At 36.5% G+C, this 17,561-nt stretch overlaps 1 protein-coding gene across 3 annotated transcripts in view; it reads left to right on the top strand.

Annotated features, from left to right (window-relative positions):
- Positions 1 to 17,561, top strand: part of B3GLCT (beta 3-glucosyltransferase) — a 53,036-nt gene that overhangs the window by 25,413 nt on the left and 10,062 nt on the right. For 2 of the 3 annotated variants that reach the window (XM_061457552.1, XM_061457551.1), the window contains exons 5-10: positions 446 to 522; positions 4,119 to 4,230; positions 8,407 to 8,543; positions 9,826 to 9,889; positions 13,059 to 13,190; positions 14,169 to 14,238. In XM_061457552.1, coding sequence (XP_061313536.1) covers positions 446 to 522; positions 4,119 to 4,230; positions 8,407 to 8,543; positions 9,826 to 9,889; positions 13,059 to 13,190; positions 14,169 to 14,238 — 592 coding nt within the window. The remainder of the gene's footprint in view (positions 1 to 445; positions 523 to 4,118; positions 4,231 to 8,406; positions 8,544 to 9,825; positions 9,890 to 13,058; positions 13,191 to 14,168; positions 14,239 to 17,561) is intronic. The other variant, XM_061457554.1, reaches the window with a different exon arrangement.

Raw genomic sequence — 17,561 nt, 5'->3', positions numbered from 1 at the left:
TTCAGCAAAGTAAAGAGTATTGGAACTCTCACACAAGCTCTGTGTAATGTGATTGTCCAATGGAAGCTTCTGTAGAATACCCTACATTATTTGTAAGTTTTTCTTTACAGTATGGGATTTTATGATATGGAGAAGAAATGAGTGTGCTGTATTGCTTAATTGTTTACAGGGACCTATACAAAACATTTAACTTGAAGTGTGTTAGCTTTATATCTAATACAGAATTAAGGAATCATGAATTGGAAGAAGCACTTTCCCTAAACTGCAGGCCACCATTGTTTCATCTCATCCAAAGTCACCTCTTCTGCAGGGCTGCTTGCTGGTAAAAAAACAATGAAGAACTAAGTAATCATTCCAGAATAAATTTTTTAGATTAGTTGGTGTTTAGGGAAAAAAGAGTACATACAATTCAAGTTTAATGGGAATATTTTTATTTTTCTTAAAGGAATTACCTACAGTTCTGCTTATTCATCAGATGAACGGGCATGAAGGTGCATGGACAATATTACCTTTAATGAGAGAGTAAGTCTAGCAAATGCCAGTTATTATCAGAAGGTTTTTGCAACCAAGAAAATAAATGTTAATTACTCAGACCTCTTTTTTTCATAAGCAGAGTTTTTGAATGAGAATTGAAATCTTCATTTGCTTACCCCTGTTTTGGTTTTCCAAAGCAATTTTCTGTTAAATTTCATTACATCATAGGAAGCTATTTTAAATGAAAAAACAAAAATAATATAATGTAACTGAACAACTACGTTCAAATCAGTGTGTTTTTTTAAGTAATTAGGGAAGTAAACTAGTCAAAAGAAATACCATTTTAAAAATATTTATTTTCCTGTGTGGTCCCCAGTTCTCACAGAACGTGGTGTGAGGTATTTCAAAACTTTTGACCTTTCAGAATATGTGGCTGAATGAAGTGAATAAATATTTTTTCTTTTAAAAATAGATAATAATACCTATTTGGGGATTCTATCTTTTACTGCTTGCAGTATTTTTAAGAGGTAGTATTGCCTCTGTAGTGAAAAGGTGTAGGTTTCGAGATCTAAAAAGAAACTTATAGGGCCTGTTTTCATCTTAGTATAGGCAGAGAAGGCAGATAGTCTCAAATATCTTTTCTTCTTAGTTTATGCAGGTGACTCCAAGGAAAACGTGCTCCATTTATATGGTAGTGTGTAGTAAACTGTCAGGAAACAATGATTCTTGTTTCAGAAAGTTCTTAAGCTCCACGGTGCCGAAGGCTATCCTTTGCCTAAAACTTGCATTTGAAATTGATGCCAGAGGCTTTAGAGCCTCTTGAGGTTTAATTTAGAGTTACTCAGAAGGTGTTTCTGGTTTTGTTTGAGGTTTTTGCATCAGAGTGGTTGCAGGGTAGGATGCTTTTCCATCTACTTTTTGTTGCTTTTTGTGTGTTTAGAAACATTAAAGTAGTGCTTGTATAGTATCTTCGAGAAATATGTAAACTGTGAAAAGAAGGAAAAGGAGAATTCATGTAAATTGAAAAACTGAAAAGATTATGTTCCAACTATCAATCATCTTTGGTTTTCCTTCTAAACTCCTGTCTCAATGACCTAGTAGTTTGTCTTCTGAATTATTTATGTCTTAGTGACAGGATTTACAGTTACAGTTCTTACAAGCTAGCAAAATTCAGAAGCAAAAATAGAAATGCTCATTTGTGTGATAAAGCAGAAGAAATAGATTTAGGAATCAGAAGAGGAATCTTAAGTAGAGATTTCCACCTTGAGAATTCTGGAATATGAAGTTCTTTGTGTCTACTGTTTTTCTTATCACTTTTGGCAGAATGAAGACATGCAGTAGTTTAGAAGTATGTTGATGTTGTGAGACTTGTACTATTTTCTCAGTGGACAGAAGAGGAGGAAGGGAGATCAGCTCATTCTGCAGCAACTGATGGTGCTCAGAATTGTGAATTAAGATGCATTCTTGTCTGAAAACTGCTTTCAGAGAGTGGCTTTCCTCAGTTCTGTAGTTGTCAGCATTTTTAAGGAGACCTCTGAACAGTTAAGACAGTTCTTAAGTCTTACTTCTTGGACACATGTTAACTTGGATGAAACACTCTATTTCAGAATTTGTAATAATAAAACGTCGATGGATGTCTTACAATACAGTACCCTTACTGTCTCCAGAAGGCCCACTACATTTCTTCTCAGTAACCATGTTCATTAAGCAGAGAAGAAATCCATTTTTAAAAGTTACTAACCTAAAACTATTTTTTATGCGAGTACCTCCAATGACTCCTTGCAATCTGAACTCCAAAGTTGTGTGATATAAGGTCTATGTAAGACTCTCTGCAGGCCTTAAATACTTAGCCTTGAAAATTGCTCTGTTTGTCCAACAGTAGCTAGAGGGACAGATCATTCTTTTTGTAAACTGTATTAGCAAGATGCAGTAATCGTTTTTGTCAGGGTCATTCTAGTGCTTTTTCCTTGCCCTTCACCCACCTGCTTTTATGTAAATCTAGATATTTCTCTCCTGAGCTCTAGCTGAGCAGAAAAGTGTGAAAGAGAAGCCTTCATCTTCACAGGGCACTGAATACTGTACATATGTAAAAATGTGATGCTCTTTCTGTACTTGTTTGGCAAGTTTTAGAACAAACAGCTAGGAATTCTCATTCCCAGCTGATCATAGCTTGTTTGCTTGTCTGAATGGGAAAGAGTTGCCCAGATTTCAGTGTTGAGTACAAATGCCATCTCTTCAAACATCTCTCCTTCCTTCTTCCCCCAGCTCTTATTGCTGAGCATGATTTCAAATGGTATATCAGCTACTATAAAGAAAATTAACTCTATCGTAGTCAAAACCAGGCTGGAATAGGACTTGGAATCATAGAATTGTTTAGGTTTGAAAAGTCCTTTAAGATCATAGAGTCCAACCATTAACCTAACACTGCCATGTCCACTACTAAATCATGTCACTAAGGGCCACATGTACATGTCTTCTAAATACATCCAGGGACAGTGGTTCCACCGCTTCCCTGGGCAGCCTTTTCCAGTGCTTGATAACTCTTTTGGTGAAGCAGTTTTTCCTAATATCCAATAAACCTCCCCTGGTGCAGCTTGTGGCCATTTCTTCTTGTCCTCTCACTTGTTAGATGCGAGAAGAGACTGACCCCCACCTCACTACAGCCTCTTTTCAGGTAGATATAGAGAGTGATAAAATCTCCCCCTGAGCCTTCTCTTCTCTAGACTAAATGCCCCCAGTTCCCTCAGCTGCTCCTCATCACACCTGTGCTCCAGACTCTTTTGCAGCTTCACTGCCCTTCTCTGGACCTGCTCCAGCACCTCAGTGTCTCTCTTGTAGTGAGTGAGGGGCCCAGAACTGAACACAGAATTCAAGGTGCAGCCTCACCAGTGCCCAGTACAGGGGAATGATCGCTGCCCTAGTCCCACTGGCTGCACTATTGCTAGTACTTGTCCCAGATGAAAAAAAAGACTGATCTATTTTAGCACCTGGCAATCACCTAGTCCTTCTAGTATGTAATTAGGAGACCTGCAGAGGAAGGTACCACATGTTCTAGCATAAGTATTTCTCAGATAGTAGGTTTGGTTTTTTTGTTGTTTTTTTTTTTTTTCAGGCATATACCATTCCCTAAAACATAAAGGATCCTATCACCCTGTTTTACTTATTTTTGCTGACTTACATTTCTGCTGTTTATTTTCTTTCCGGTTATGAAAGTAGACAGTGCTGGATGGGGAAAAATCTATGATGTTCATAGGTGCTAATTTCTTATTCTTCTCAGATGATTTGTTTAATTAAATAAGTGTAAAAGCTAAGTGAAGGAAACTGGACAAGTGAAGATTGGTTTGTTTGTTTTTTCCATCAGGGCATCATGAATTAATAAGGCTTTGTTTTGTTAAATAGTGGTTAAAGCTGAGAGGAGTGGAGAAACAAGAAATGAGAATTTTCTGAAGGACTCAGGAATCCTATATTGAAATTAGTTAACTTTGAGGAAGGTAGGGGAGTAATTCTAAAGTAGTAGTAAAAGTTTCTGTTTCTGTGTAAATGAATAATTGATTGCAAAGTACTTATATTTAGGGAATATGGGTTGAATCTGTCATCCTCTTCATAAGCTAGCACATTAATAAAATGTTAATTCCTTTTGTTAGCTTCTCTGTTACCTATGGTAGGAACTCCTCATGGATTTTCTTCTGTGAAGAAGATACAAGAATACAAGTTGCAAAGCTGCTAGAAACACTTGGAAGATTTGACAGCTCTAAGGTGAAATAAAAATTTAGATATTTAACTTCCTTTTGAATGTGTTTGAATTGATTTTTAGATGAAATGTGGAATTGCTTGAAGCAGAAAATTATAAATACAGAATTTTAGAATTTCTAGTTACTAAACAGTTTCTGTGATCCAGGATTTTATAAGACTACCTGGATGGCTCAGAGCTCCAAACATTGGAAAAGATATATCCAAAAAAAACCTACAACACGGGGATATATTTCTGTTGCTGAGTCTGAGAGTGAGCAAGGTATTCTAACATAAAGCAGTATGAGCAGTATATCTAGCTGTTGAACTGTTAAAATAGAGCAAAGATTCCTGCTGTGGATAGCCTGAAAATCATATGGTGTCAGTAAAAAGATGAATATAGTCTGCTGTGTGGTCCACTCTCCACGTTTTCCTGTCTGTCATCAAGTTCTCATTATTATCAGACAGAATGACTGATGTTAATTTGAGTAACTGACTGTTTCTGAACTGTCTTGTTAATAAGGCAGTTGTCTTTACCTGCTGGAAAAAAAAAACACCTAAAGACTCGCAGAACAAAAGACAAATACACCAAGGAACAAAGTAAACTTGGCAATGCAACTGAAAGGTGTTAATGTGCAGAATTATCAGTGTTAAGAAAAAAAAATCAGTTCTTTGCCTGGAATAAAAGCAGCTAAAACCTCTTGTGTGGAATATGACTTGCCTCTTTATTGTTACCCTGACTGAGTATTTAACTCTATGTCAGGTCTCACTTTAGCATTTTTACTTCTTTTGCAGGCACATGGCCTTGTGTTTTCTCACAACTCTTTTCTAAAATGGTAATGATAACTCAGAGATCCTACATTGTTTACCACTGTCTTCAAAATGGCTGACTGAATATATGCAGGCCTTTGAAATATCTATTTCTGTTTCAGAAACACCTACTTCAGTGTTTTCAGAATAGAAACATGAAATTTTTTTTCTAGATGCTGCTTTTATGCAGGTTGTAATCTCTCTTTGCATTGCATATGAATTCTATTACAATAACAAATTATGTTCCAACCTGCATACATAGTTAATTGTCATCTTAGTGTAACAGCCCATAACTGATTCCCATAACAGCCTGTATGAAGTAGTAGTTCATCTGTCAAAAAAGTGAAGATGAGTTAGACCAGAATGGGTACATTCATTATTCATTTTAAAATGTCATCAATCTGCATAGTAGAATTGTGGTATTCATTGATCACCATAAAAAGTCTACAGTGGGGCATATGAATAGTTGATGAATCTGCAGCTTTTCTATCTGGATATATAGAGATTAGTAACAGAACTATTGAGACCGTTATGAATGTAATATTTTGAGTGAAAGCATGATAAGAGGCCGTGGAGAAATATTTAGAGAATGACCTGCTTTGACAGCCAAGGACATTATTGACTGCAGTAAAACTGAAGAACAGTGAGGAATGCCTGATTTACATAAAGACCTCAAGGCAAGCACTCAGGTGGTGAATTATATCTGAACATAAGGGAACACTTTTTTTACCATGGGGGCAACCGAGCATTGTCACAGGTTGCCCAAAGAGGTTTTACAGTCTCTATCCTTGGAGATAACTCACAAGCCTTGTGGACATGGTCTGGGGCAGCCTGCTGGATAGGTGGCCCTGGTTGAACAGCGGAGGTTAGACCAGATGATCTCCAGAGGTCCCTTCCAACCTCAACCCCACTGTGATTCTATGTTTCAACAGCAGATGGATTCAGCCTGTGCTTTCATAATGGAGAACAGCGGCAAGGTTAAACCAAATTGTATGTGCCACTCCCTGTCACCCTAACAGGGTGATAGACTACAGCCACAAAGATATCCAGAATGAGTAAACCAAGCTGATGGTCAGTAATGACTTAGTAGCTGTTGATACCTAATGGGTATACAAGATCTGTCTAAAGAACAGTTAGACTTTGAGAATTGTAAGAATTCATGAGATGTTGTAGCAAGATGCAGTGAGAATTTGACAGATGATATCTCCTGCCCTCTGCATCAGACACAAGTCTTGAACAAATAAATTCAATGCACTGTCTTGGTATGTGTGAGTAAGTAAATACAAAAGAGAGTTGTAAAATCAGCTTGATGAGAAGTTAGGTGAAGTCACCTCTGCCCTCTCTGAGATCCGTATTGAGTTTTGTTGCATCACATTCCTTCAGCTATTAGTTCAAAGTTTTCTAAAGACTTTGGAGTGTTCGTATTGAAGGTAGGTTATCTTTTCCATTTTTGAAACAGCGATCCAGTGCAATAAATCACATTTTTTAATACACATTTTTATATATATGCAATTTGCTTAGCACTATTCCTTAAATTATAAGTTCCTTTGCATATGATGAATTTAATCTTGTAAAGCCAGATTTGACCAATTCCATCTTGTAAAGCAGAGATTGATTTGTCCTACATTTCAGTGTAGCAAATAAACAATGTTATGACCAAAAAAGCTTGGAAAGTATTTGCTGTCACCCAGAATGACTTCACTGTGATTTGCGGCTTAGTATTACCAGAAATAATATTATACAAAAGCCTGAGGTGGGTATATGTATGGGTTTAATTTTCTGTGGTATGTAGAGAAAGGAAAGTAAGGTTGGCTTTTTTCAATCCACAGACGTGCCACCTGGCAGCCAGGCTGAGTCCTGGCTGGTAGCCATGGTCTTGCCAGGCTGAATGTCCTCTGGGCATCCACGTGTGCATGCTCCCACCAAGCTCAGCCCATTAGTTTTGGTTTTAGGTGTCTCCTGGTGCACGCAGACCTCTCTTCTGTTATTTGCTGACTGCTGCACCCTGGGCAAATCTCACTTGTTGCTCCTTAGCTGTAAAATTTAGCACAGTCTATATAGCAGTATCTGCTTGGAGTTAGAAAGATGAGTACTGAGATACATGATCCTCTTGGGCTTAGACTGTTTTTTGGGGGGGCTGGATATTTCTGAGGTACTTCTGCTTGAATATTTTCTCTTTTGCCTTGAATTTTGTGCAAATTATTTATTTCTCTCATGTGAAGTGTATAGAGTGGTGTATACAGTGTATGAACTGTGCTAGTGCCTTGAAAGAATTTTTCATTGTTGTTAATAGCTGCCCCTTTAAAGGAGGGGGAAAGTCAAATATGGCAAGGGAGTATGGAGAAAGAGAGTCTTTTGTGAAATAACAGTTGCCCTGCCTTTGAATCTCTTTAGTGTTGAATTAATGGGAACTGATAAATTGTCAGGAAAAAAGCTTAAATTACTCTCTTAACGCAAAGAACTTCACACTTTAAAGATTTAATGTAATCATTAGGTGATTTAGAATTCTGATTTGTGGTTTATACTTCTGGCCTGAAAAGCAGTTTATATATATTTATGTATTTAAAATTATATAAATATAGATATATATTCTTTTTTCCCTTCATTGCAGTCCCTGTTCTGCAAAAATAATGGGGGTATACTTGTTTTATATCCATTCTAAACAGAAAGATTAAGACAACTAAATGGCAGTATTGTTAAAGAAGTAGTATTTAAGTCTGTTAATAATTTCAGATATCGTAGAGACAGTAGTAAATTCTTACTGTTATTTAAAACACTAATAATAATAATATTGCTTTATTTTTTAATTTACAAATGTATACTTGGGACCTAACTGTTTTGAAGATCAAGATATTTAAATTGCATTTGCCTTTTAGGTTCCTGAGTGTAAAAGAGGCGAGACAGATGGAAATTCAAAATGGATAAAGTTCCTGAATGCAATGCTTTTGAGTGTCTCATCTAGTCAGTAGTCAGTTTGGGCAGTCAAACACTGGAACGAGTTGCCTAGAGAGGTTGTGGAGTGTGTTCAAAGCATGGCTGGACAGTCCTGGGCGACCTGCTCTGGCCGACCCTGCTTCAGCATGGAGATTGGACCAGATGATCTCAAGAGGTCTCTGCCAACCTCAGCCCTTCTGTGATTCTGGGGTTCAGTGTTCTTTGAACAGGTGGAATCCAGGGCATATGCTGGAATTTGAAAATACAGTGTGTATTTGAATTCAGAGAATGCTTTTAGTTTCATTTCTTACCAAGTACAATTTTTGTCTGGATTATTGTGAAAAATATGCTTCCCTTGATTTTGTTTTCAGGTTTGCTTTATTCAGCATGAATGCAGTCATCATCTTCACTAAAAGGATGCTGTAGATGAACAAAATTGTTTCCTATATTCCTTTACAGGAGTGGTTTTTAGGTAAAGCACTATATGATGAAGAATCTACAATAATTCACCATTATGCCTTTGCTGAAAATCCTACAGTCTTTAAATTTCCAGATTTTGCTGCTGGTTGGGCACTTAGCATTCCACTTGTTAACAAGTAAGAATTGAATTGTTAGTAACTTCTTGTTTACTGATAGTAATTAAGAATGTTCAATTTACACATCTTTTCTAGACACTAATCAATATTATTTTAATGAGTTATGATTTCATATGGATTAATATTTTCCGTAAAAGATGAAGGTGTTTCTGCAGAACAGTTGAAGGTCTAATTGCTGATCATGTAGATATGCAAAGTCAAATTTTAATTTGAGCTGTCTTTCAATTGAAGTTGCTGTTTGCAGTTCAGAGCCTACACTGAGCTTCTGCTGCTGCCACCCTTATTATGAGCATCCATTCTGATACGTGTAATTCTAGTTTGGCTTGAGGAACAAAGGTGCATAGCAAAACATTCAACCAGGCACAGTAATATACAGCGAGCTCTGGGTATACCTACATAAGCTTTCACTATAAACTTACCCAGAAAATACTCCTTTGATAAAATTCCATTTCTTCCTTATTGTACACATTCCAAGCATAATTATTATAAATAAACACTTAAGAATTCATTAGTAGACAAGGCTACAGAAATAGATTTTTGTATTATTGCTGTCCATGTGATTTATTTCACTTCAGTCTGCCTATCTAGAAGTTAATGTCATGTCAGCTAGTTAGTAGTTGTCTAGTACTACTGGTCATTCAGCTAGTTCAGTACCATCTCATCATTTTAAAATTCTCCCACCCACAGCAGTTTTATTCCTGGGTCTTAGAGTGACTACATTGCCCTCTAGAAGTGTTTCTCATGCTATAGAGGCAACCTTGATATTTATTTCAGATTAGATGCTTAGTTTTTAATTGAAATTCGAAAAGTTCAGAGATTTCAGAAGTAGAATGCATCTTGCTGTAGTGAGGAAAGGTATTTTCACAAATTGAAGGTGCCTAAATACTCTTCTTCGGAATACACAAGAGAATATTGTCTGAAGTGTGAGATGCTGATCAATATTGAGCTTCAAACGCTCTGCTGCCTTTAATCTGTTGAAAATATTATGTCAGACTCTCTATCTACTCCAGATGAGAATTTTCTTCTTAGGCAGGAAGAATATATCAAAATGTGTGTGCTGAAAACTACTATTAACATCATCACACTGTGATGAGATGAGAGAAAAAAAAAAAAGAAAAATATAAGTTGCTTCTTGGGCCATAAATACAAAAGTAGGATTTATTTTTTCCCCTTCTAAGATGGTCACTAATACCAGCCACACTTTGCTGCATACACTAGCGACTGATTTTTTTTTTTTAACTGTGGGGATTTTTAATAAATTTCCTTATCTTTAATTGTATAGGCTTGCAAAGAAGTTGAAAAGTGAACCACTCAAATCAGACTTTACAATAGATTTAAAGCATGAGGTAAGTAGTGGTGTGATGAAATTAAAAATGTCTCAAGTCTGTATATTTGAATGGTCATAAATGATAATGGGAATAACAGTTTTTCTTAGACATTGTTAAAATGCTTGTGATGGCATGTTTAATTTCTTTCTTTTCCTTTAGAATATTATAACATTTTAAAATTATGTTTCAAGCGTATAAGAATTCAGTAATAAAAATGCATTTATAGGTGGAATACATACATGGTTGATACATTACTGTATCTTCTAAGGCTTGCTCTGTGAAGGAGAGAGACTTCCAATGCATCAAGTGTAAGCTGACATGAATTCCTCAGGTATTAGACAGCCTCACTTATTTTCTAAGTCAGACTGTAAGAGCTAAATATGGTGGAGTTTGGATTCACTAATCTGAGGAACTAACTGCTGTGTAAGCAATGAAATCTGCAACTGACAGAAGTCTAGTATAGATGCGCTTTTTTTTTGCCTCTGGTTTGCAGCAGCCTTAAACGGTAGCTACTAGGTCTTTCAGAGGACAAGTCTACTGAAAGGAACATGAGAAGAAAGGGTGGGGGGAAGAATTCTTGGCAAGAATATCAGTGCCACATTTTCTGAAGGTTTTTTTTTATTATTTTCTGCCTTCAAAATGTCTCTGCAATGCAAGGATTTGTGCTGTCACCAAAGTGAACTCCTGAGCAAGGGTGGAAGGGGAGAACGATTGCAATAAGCTTGGTGATTTTTGGCCTGAAAATATGAGTGATATTACATTTCTATTAATCTTTTAAAGCTCCTGAAAATCAGCTATAAATCGTGGTTCCAGCCTGGGGAAAAAAAAATAAAAATCACACCTTACTTAAAACTACTGCTTCTGTTTCAGGTCTTTATTCTAGAATGGTTATAACCCTCCTAATTGGTAGGGCATTTAAATGAATTTGGGTTGGTGCCAACACTATTCTTTCACACAGTTTCCCCTCGACTGATGTATTTCTCAAAAGCAGTTGGACACCTCTCAGCTTTCATTTTGCTACATGAAACAAGCCAACAAGCTGTTTCTTTCCTCTTGTTAAGGTTTTGTATAAATGCAAAGCCTTGGGCTTCACACTGCTAATCTTCTTATTGTAAGTTACCTCAGTGTCATTTGTGTATTCCCAATATTCCAGTCTACCTCAGCACTTACCAAGCCTCTAAACATAGTGTCGTGTAAAAAAAAGAAAAATCACTGGCAGACATTCCTTTTATGTGCCACAGATTGCTTAGTGAAGAACAATTGATCATTTGACTAGCAAAATTACTTCCATCCACTTCTTATTCTGCTGGAAGTTCTTTGCATATGTTTCATTTCAAATTTATTGCTATTGATGACCTAATTCAGCCCTGTAGTTATTCTTTCTGTGCAGTCTTGTGTGTCCCTAGAGGCAGTTCCATTTCCCCCTCATTTATTTTATAAATCACCATCTTCTCCTTCTTAAATCATCTTTATTCTATGTCCTTCTTGTGTGAGTCAAGATTGACAACAAATCAAATTATATAATCTGTGATCTTTAATGATTGTGTATAACTTTTAAATTTATGAAGGATGATAAATGCTTCAGGAAATGTTTTTGCTTGACGGAGTCCTAATGACATGTGCTTTTAGTCCTTGGTATTTTATTTTGCTCTGTATCAGGGATTTTTCACTTTCTCAATCCCTGTTTCTTATATCCATAACATTTATCTCACTGTAGAGCTGGAAGCTTGCAAATACGGTGAAGGTTTTAGTCATGCTTCTGCTCATTTGTAGATTGTTTTTTAGACTTTTTGTAATTGTACAATATATAGGAAATTCACTGAGGCTTATGCAAAACTCGAAGTGAATATGGGATTTTTTTGTGGATCTAACATTAGATTTGAACTAGGACTAAGACTATTTGTTTTGTTTTAATTGTAAATACATTTCCATTGTTTTAGGAATAGTCTGTCATCCTGTCCTATAACCCAAAATGGCATTCTCCTTTCACCTCTCTTCTGAAATATGATAGCATTACACCGTTCTAAGGCTTTCTATTGAAGATTTCATTATTCAGTGGGAAATCATAGCACATTACGGACTTTCATAAATAATTTATGTTGTTACAGTTGTTAAATACACTTTGTGCTGAAGGAGCATTGCTGCTTTGTTGGTTCATGTGACAGACATTAATTCTGAATAGCTGAAATCTGAAGTGGTACAGAGACAACTGAGTAAGCGATCAGGAGCACAAGTAGTGTTCCCGTCTATTCTTCCAGTTGCAGGGGATGATGGGGGAAGAAAAGCCAGCAGATCAGTAACTGGTTTTGATTGTGGGTCAGTTTACATGACACCAGACCTGCTGGTGGCAGGTGGGGTACACCTTGTCTCAAAGGGGTAAAGGATTTTTGCACAGTTGAGGTTTTCTGAGGATGTAGAGACCTAAATGAGATGGGCAGGAAAATAATCATCTGTAAGAAGTCTGTAACTGGTTTGGTGAGTTGGGCTTGTTCAAACCATATTAAAGCTCTTGGTTTGCACTGCATTGTTCTGAACACTGGGGAGAAGGAAATATTATGCCCTCTTAATACTAGCTTAATGATCACATTATTTACTAGAAAAGGAGCTGAATTCTGGCCCTCAGTGGATGGAGGTGGTGTAAAACTAACTGTTCCTAAGTAGGTATAAAACAATGAAAAGGACACTGATTTTTCATTTCCTTTAGTGTGTGCTGAGTCTGGTCCCATATTCCAATGAATCACTGAACTTTTTTTTTTTGTGTGTGTGCAAGAGTCACTGGAAATATGAGTAAATAACATGGGAAACAGGAATTAGAATTAAAAACTGATTTTCCTCCCTTGGAGGAGCCCCATTCTCCCTGTGCAGTAGAGTCAGGCTCTCCTTCACCACACTATGAATCTTCTTACTTTTTGTGCAGTAACTCAGTTTCATGAGGTGTGAAATAAATTTTAAAACTTGACTGGCTAAAGAATTTCTTTTATAGCAAAGAACCCCTTATATCTTGCTCTAGAAATGTGAGCAAGATATAAGGTATGCAGCTAGATAATCAACTAAGGGGCAAATCTTTTACAGCATCCTGTATTTTTCAGTTTTCCTGTTAAGTTTACCCTGTAATATGGTTTCTTTGTATACCCTGAGAATTTTTATCCAGTTTCATTGCTAACATAACTCTTTTCTGTTTTGATAGATTGCCCTGTATATTTGGCAGAAAGGGGAAGGACCACATCTTACTCCAGTGCCTGAGTTCTGCACAGATGATGTAAACTCGTATAAAGTCGATAATTGTGCAACAACATTCAGTAATTTTCTGCCACTTTGTGTAAGTACCATATTTTAAATTCAAATTGCTTAGTAAAAGTAAAACTGCTACTAAAATGCATAAAACTTGACTTTAATAATCTCAAACCTTAAGAAAATGTTTTTCAATAAGTTAAAAAAAAAAAGTTTGTTCTAGCATTTATCTATTTCTGGATGTGATTTCAGCCTTCTGTGGCACAAGATATTTCATGGCAAACAAATACTGCATATGCCTTAATGGGTCTTTTTACCACAACATTTGATCTGTGCATGATTTATAGAATATTTCTTCTTACATTTCTGTGAGATACTGAAGTATAGATAATCTTTTTTTCACAGATGGGAGTCTAAAACTTCTTGAGGCTAAAGATAAAATGTAATGTAGTATTCAGTGCCTCAAAGTACAACCCATCTCTTCCACTCAAGGAGAATACATTTCTGATATTATGGGTAGAGTGTTGTTAGGGGCCAAAAAGTGCTCCATGCTTCCAGGAGAGGAAAATTATAGGTGCCAAAAGGAAAACAAACAAAAGTGGCAGTTTTATTACACTTAAAGAAATTCAGAGATTTCTAGTGTGTAGCATTTAAGCTTCTTTTTCCAAGTATGATACAGTTCAGCATATTCTCGTATTGATTAATTTCAAAGAAATTAAGAAAGCATTCTTTTTCGAGACGAATATTTCTTAGTTCAACAGGTTCTACTACTCATTCTCTTTCCCCAGTGAGTTCATATTAGAATACTACATCAATGGAAAAAGTATTTTAGTAATGATATTTCAGGTATTTTAAACAACTAGTGGCCTTTATTTAAGAAACAAAAATGTACTTTCTAGTGTATTACTAATACACGATTTTACTGTCATGCTTTACAATTAAAAGGTATTTGTTTTATTACATATATTATAATAGCATATTATTATATATATGGACAAACATCCCCTATAAAATGTTAAAGGCAGAGCCTGCAGTTAAAACATGAATTTTTGTTCTGTTCATATAGGGAGAACCAGTGAAAAAAGAAGATGTTTTTGTTGCTGTCAAAACATGCCAGAAATTTCATGGTGACCGAAGTAAGTTGTTGATTGGTCAAGGTAGTGGTTCCATGCAACATAATTTCTGAAATTAATACTTAAAAACCAAGCTGATACATGCCGTCTTTGTAGCTCTTGGGACTAAATGTTTGCAGAATCCCCTGCGAAACATGAAAGTTTCAGAATTGTAACCAGTTTATTCTTTAGGTAGATTTTTTTTTGTTTTCTCTGCTATTCGGAGCTCTTCAAGATTGCTGTGAAACATTTAAAATGAAAAGTCGTGGTCATTTGATGGTTCATCGTTAGTGATGTGTTATAGTGGCAAAATCCTTGAATATCTGAATTAAAAATATGCCTAAAGTTAGCTTATATTGTTGTAAATTGGAGCTGTTGCAATAGTGAGTAATACAGCAACTATTAATATCCTTCAGTGCGTTTCCCCCAGCTAATTGATTCACTTCTGTTCCTTGTACTAGCAGTGACAATTGTGCAGTTCTGTGGTGGGTGATTTAGAAATTTGAACAAGCTGAAAGGTCTCTCCCATTCTCCCTTCCATTTCTCTAGCTCTCCTCTCCAGCAGAAGATGGAGCAGCTTACACTGTCTTATTACTTCTGTCTGTTGACAGCCTATGCAATTGGACGTACGCATGTGTTTTATAGTGCTTGGAATGGGAAATTTTGTCTCATGTAGAAATCTGGTCATCTGTAGTACTTTGTCCAAGCCATGGCCTGGATCAAGAGTCTCTCAAGTGTGCCACACTGGCATGTTTCACATGAAAATTGTAGTGTTGTTCAAGTAATGATAGTCACCATGAAAATATGACTGTGGTATCCATGGTAAAAACAACAAACCAAAAACCCCTAGCACAGCCCAACAAGATACATCCAGTAAGTATTAACTTCCTTCTCAGAGGCACAGAAAATAAACAGATTGATACTTACCTTCAGGTAATACACGGTAAGGCTCAGCTAAATTGAGGTAGATTTAGTGTCAACAAAACTTGGAAGGAAAAATTCCAAATCCACTGATTTAACAGAAGACACTCTACCTATTTGATGCCACCTACCAGTCCATTCCAGTTTACTTCTACACGTTTTGATAATAAGGAAATTCAGGAATGGGTTTATTTCCAGGAATTTACGTGAGTTTCATGTGTCCTTGAATACTCCAGATACGTAACACTGTCACCATTAGTCTTAGGGGTTGTATTTTTGCTGGGGTTTTTCTTCAAAGTAAGATTTATAGAATTTTTTTTCTTAATGTTTCTGCACTTGATGAAGGCACATTTCTGATATTTAAATCACCTGATCATAGGGCTATCTTTAAAGTAGCTTTTGACAAAACAAAATTGACTGTCCTGTAATTGGAGTTCACTGAAGAGTTCTCCTTTCTGGATCCATGTTTATTTCTTACATCAAAATTAAAACCAAGCCCCACCAAACCTAGAAAGTCAGAAAAGAACTTCAAAAAGATGGCATAAATACCTCTCGAGAAACACCTGTTGAAGACTGAGGAAAATTCTTGAACTTTCCTCACAGCTTCCAGTGTTATGAAATAGAGGATAATCTTACTCAAGATTTTGACAGATTAATGGATGCCAGCTTCAGAGAGCTCTTTTTACCTGGTAAGTCATTTCCTATTGTATGCCAAAACCTACATTAGTGCAACATTAAGGCTTGGAATTCCATGTGCAAAAGCAGCTAAATTTTACTTCAGAATTTACTTCACATACAGCTCTCCTTACAGATGTGGTATATGGTCGTATAAGAAAATTTCAAGACTGCAGACATGGGTCAAGGTTCTAGAAGTAGCACAAATAAAATATTATTAAGAGCTTAGAGCTGACCTTCTATAAACATCTCTGCAGTGTGGTTTTAAAGCTTCCATGTGATCACAGGTATTAATACATATTCATAAGTATTTGCATCAACAGCTAGTCTGAAATTTCATATAGTTGTTGTTTCTTTGAAACATATGAGTTAGAAATTATAAATTATTGTGGGATTCAGTTGGCAATAGATACTACTCTGGATGGTGACACTTTGGTCAAAACAAGCAAAGAAAAGAGAAAGACACTTTAGCTGGTGTCCCCTTGTTAGACCATTTAACAAGGTCTCGGGTCCTTGCTTCAGTGAACTTTTTCATTTATACAAAGAAGGGAAGCTCCACTGAAGAAATACAATCTTCAGTGAATTAATCTTTCAGTGGAGAAATATGATAGCTCAGCCCATAATAGCAAGTAGTTCTGTATGTTAAACCATGCTACTGAGGTTGAAGTCTTTGGTTGCAGAAGGGTAAAACAACCTTTACAGGCGTGTCTCTTCTGCCAGGTGAAGGTTGGAAGTTCTGTGTTGGGGCCTTGTTTTCTGAAAGCTTTCTGGTTTTGTTCTTCGGGGAAACTTTTTAACTAGAACATTTACACAAAATAAGAAAATAATTTCCTGCCTACCTGTCCTCTTATTCTAGCTGGGGGAAGAGAGAGGAGGGAAGTTTACATGGCATTTTCTGTCAACTAATGCCTGATTATGCAATCTTATATGATGGCATGTGACTTTTTATTGCATAGGAGGTAAAGCATTGTAAAATTCCTGGGTTTGCATTTCAGAACTCCACCATAACGTTGTATGAACATGTTTTGTACATAATTACCTTTGATTTTTTTTAATGCAAAAATTGAGAGCAGTTTTGCATTTCTTTAAAATATTTAAGAGCAATATTGGCCATTGCACAATGCTACAGAAGTGAAATTCTATTTTTCCAAATATTAAAGCTTTTCCGTTAGTGCATTGAGTTTTGGTGACTCTTGTCTTAACAGTTATCATTCAATTCACTGTGGTGTTACCAAAGTTACTGTTGATCAATCAAGGATTATAAATCCTTTGAGTCTCTGTGAGAGCAAGTAGGTAGGCAGCAAATACCAAGTTAGGTGATGGATGATTCCAGCAAGGGGGTAAAATGAGTTGTGCACAAGCATCAAAGTTATATAGCAGCAAAGAGGAGTTATACAACTATTTCCACCATTTCAAGAACTAGTGGGTTGCCCTTGACTTGGACCCCAGGTGCTCACCTCAGTTGGGCAGAGGTGAGGAAATATGAGAAAAGGCTTATGGGTCAAGGTAAGGACGGGGAGAGATCACTCACCAATAACTGTCATGGGCAAAACAGACTTGACTTGGGGAAATTATTGCAAATCAAATCAGAGTAGGAAAATGAGAAAATGAATCTTAAAAACACTTTCCCTCCCAGCCTTCCCTTATTCCCAGACTTAACTTTATTCCCAATTTCTATACTGCCTCAGCCCCAGTGGTGCAGTGGACAGGGAATGGTGGTTGTGGACAGTTCATCACACGTCGTCTCTGCC

Source organism: Pezoporus flaviventris, unplaced genomic scaffold, assembly GCF_033815535.1.
Source record: "Pezoporus flaviventris isolate CSIRO_AGI_PZ_B2104156 unplaced genomic scaffold, CSIRO_AGI_Pfla_v1 ptg000025l, whole genome shotgun sequence".
NCBI lineage: Eukaryota > Metazoa > Chordata > Aves > Psittaciformes > Psittacidae > Pezoporus > Pezoporus flaviventris.
The sequence above is the reverse complement of the archived record's forward strand: the minus strand, read 5'-3'. Positions and strand labels throughout refer to the sequence as shown.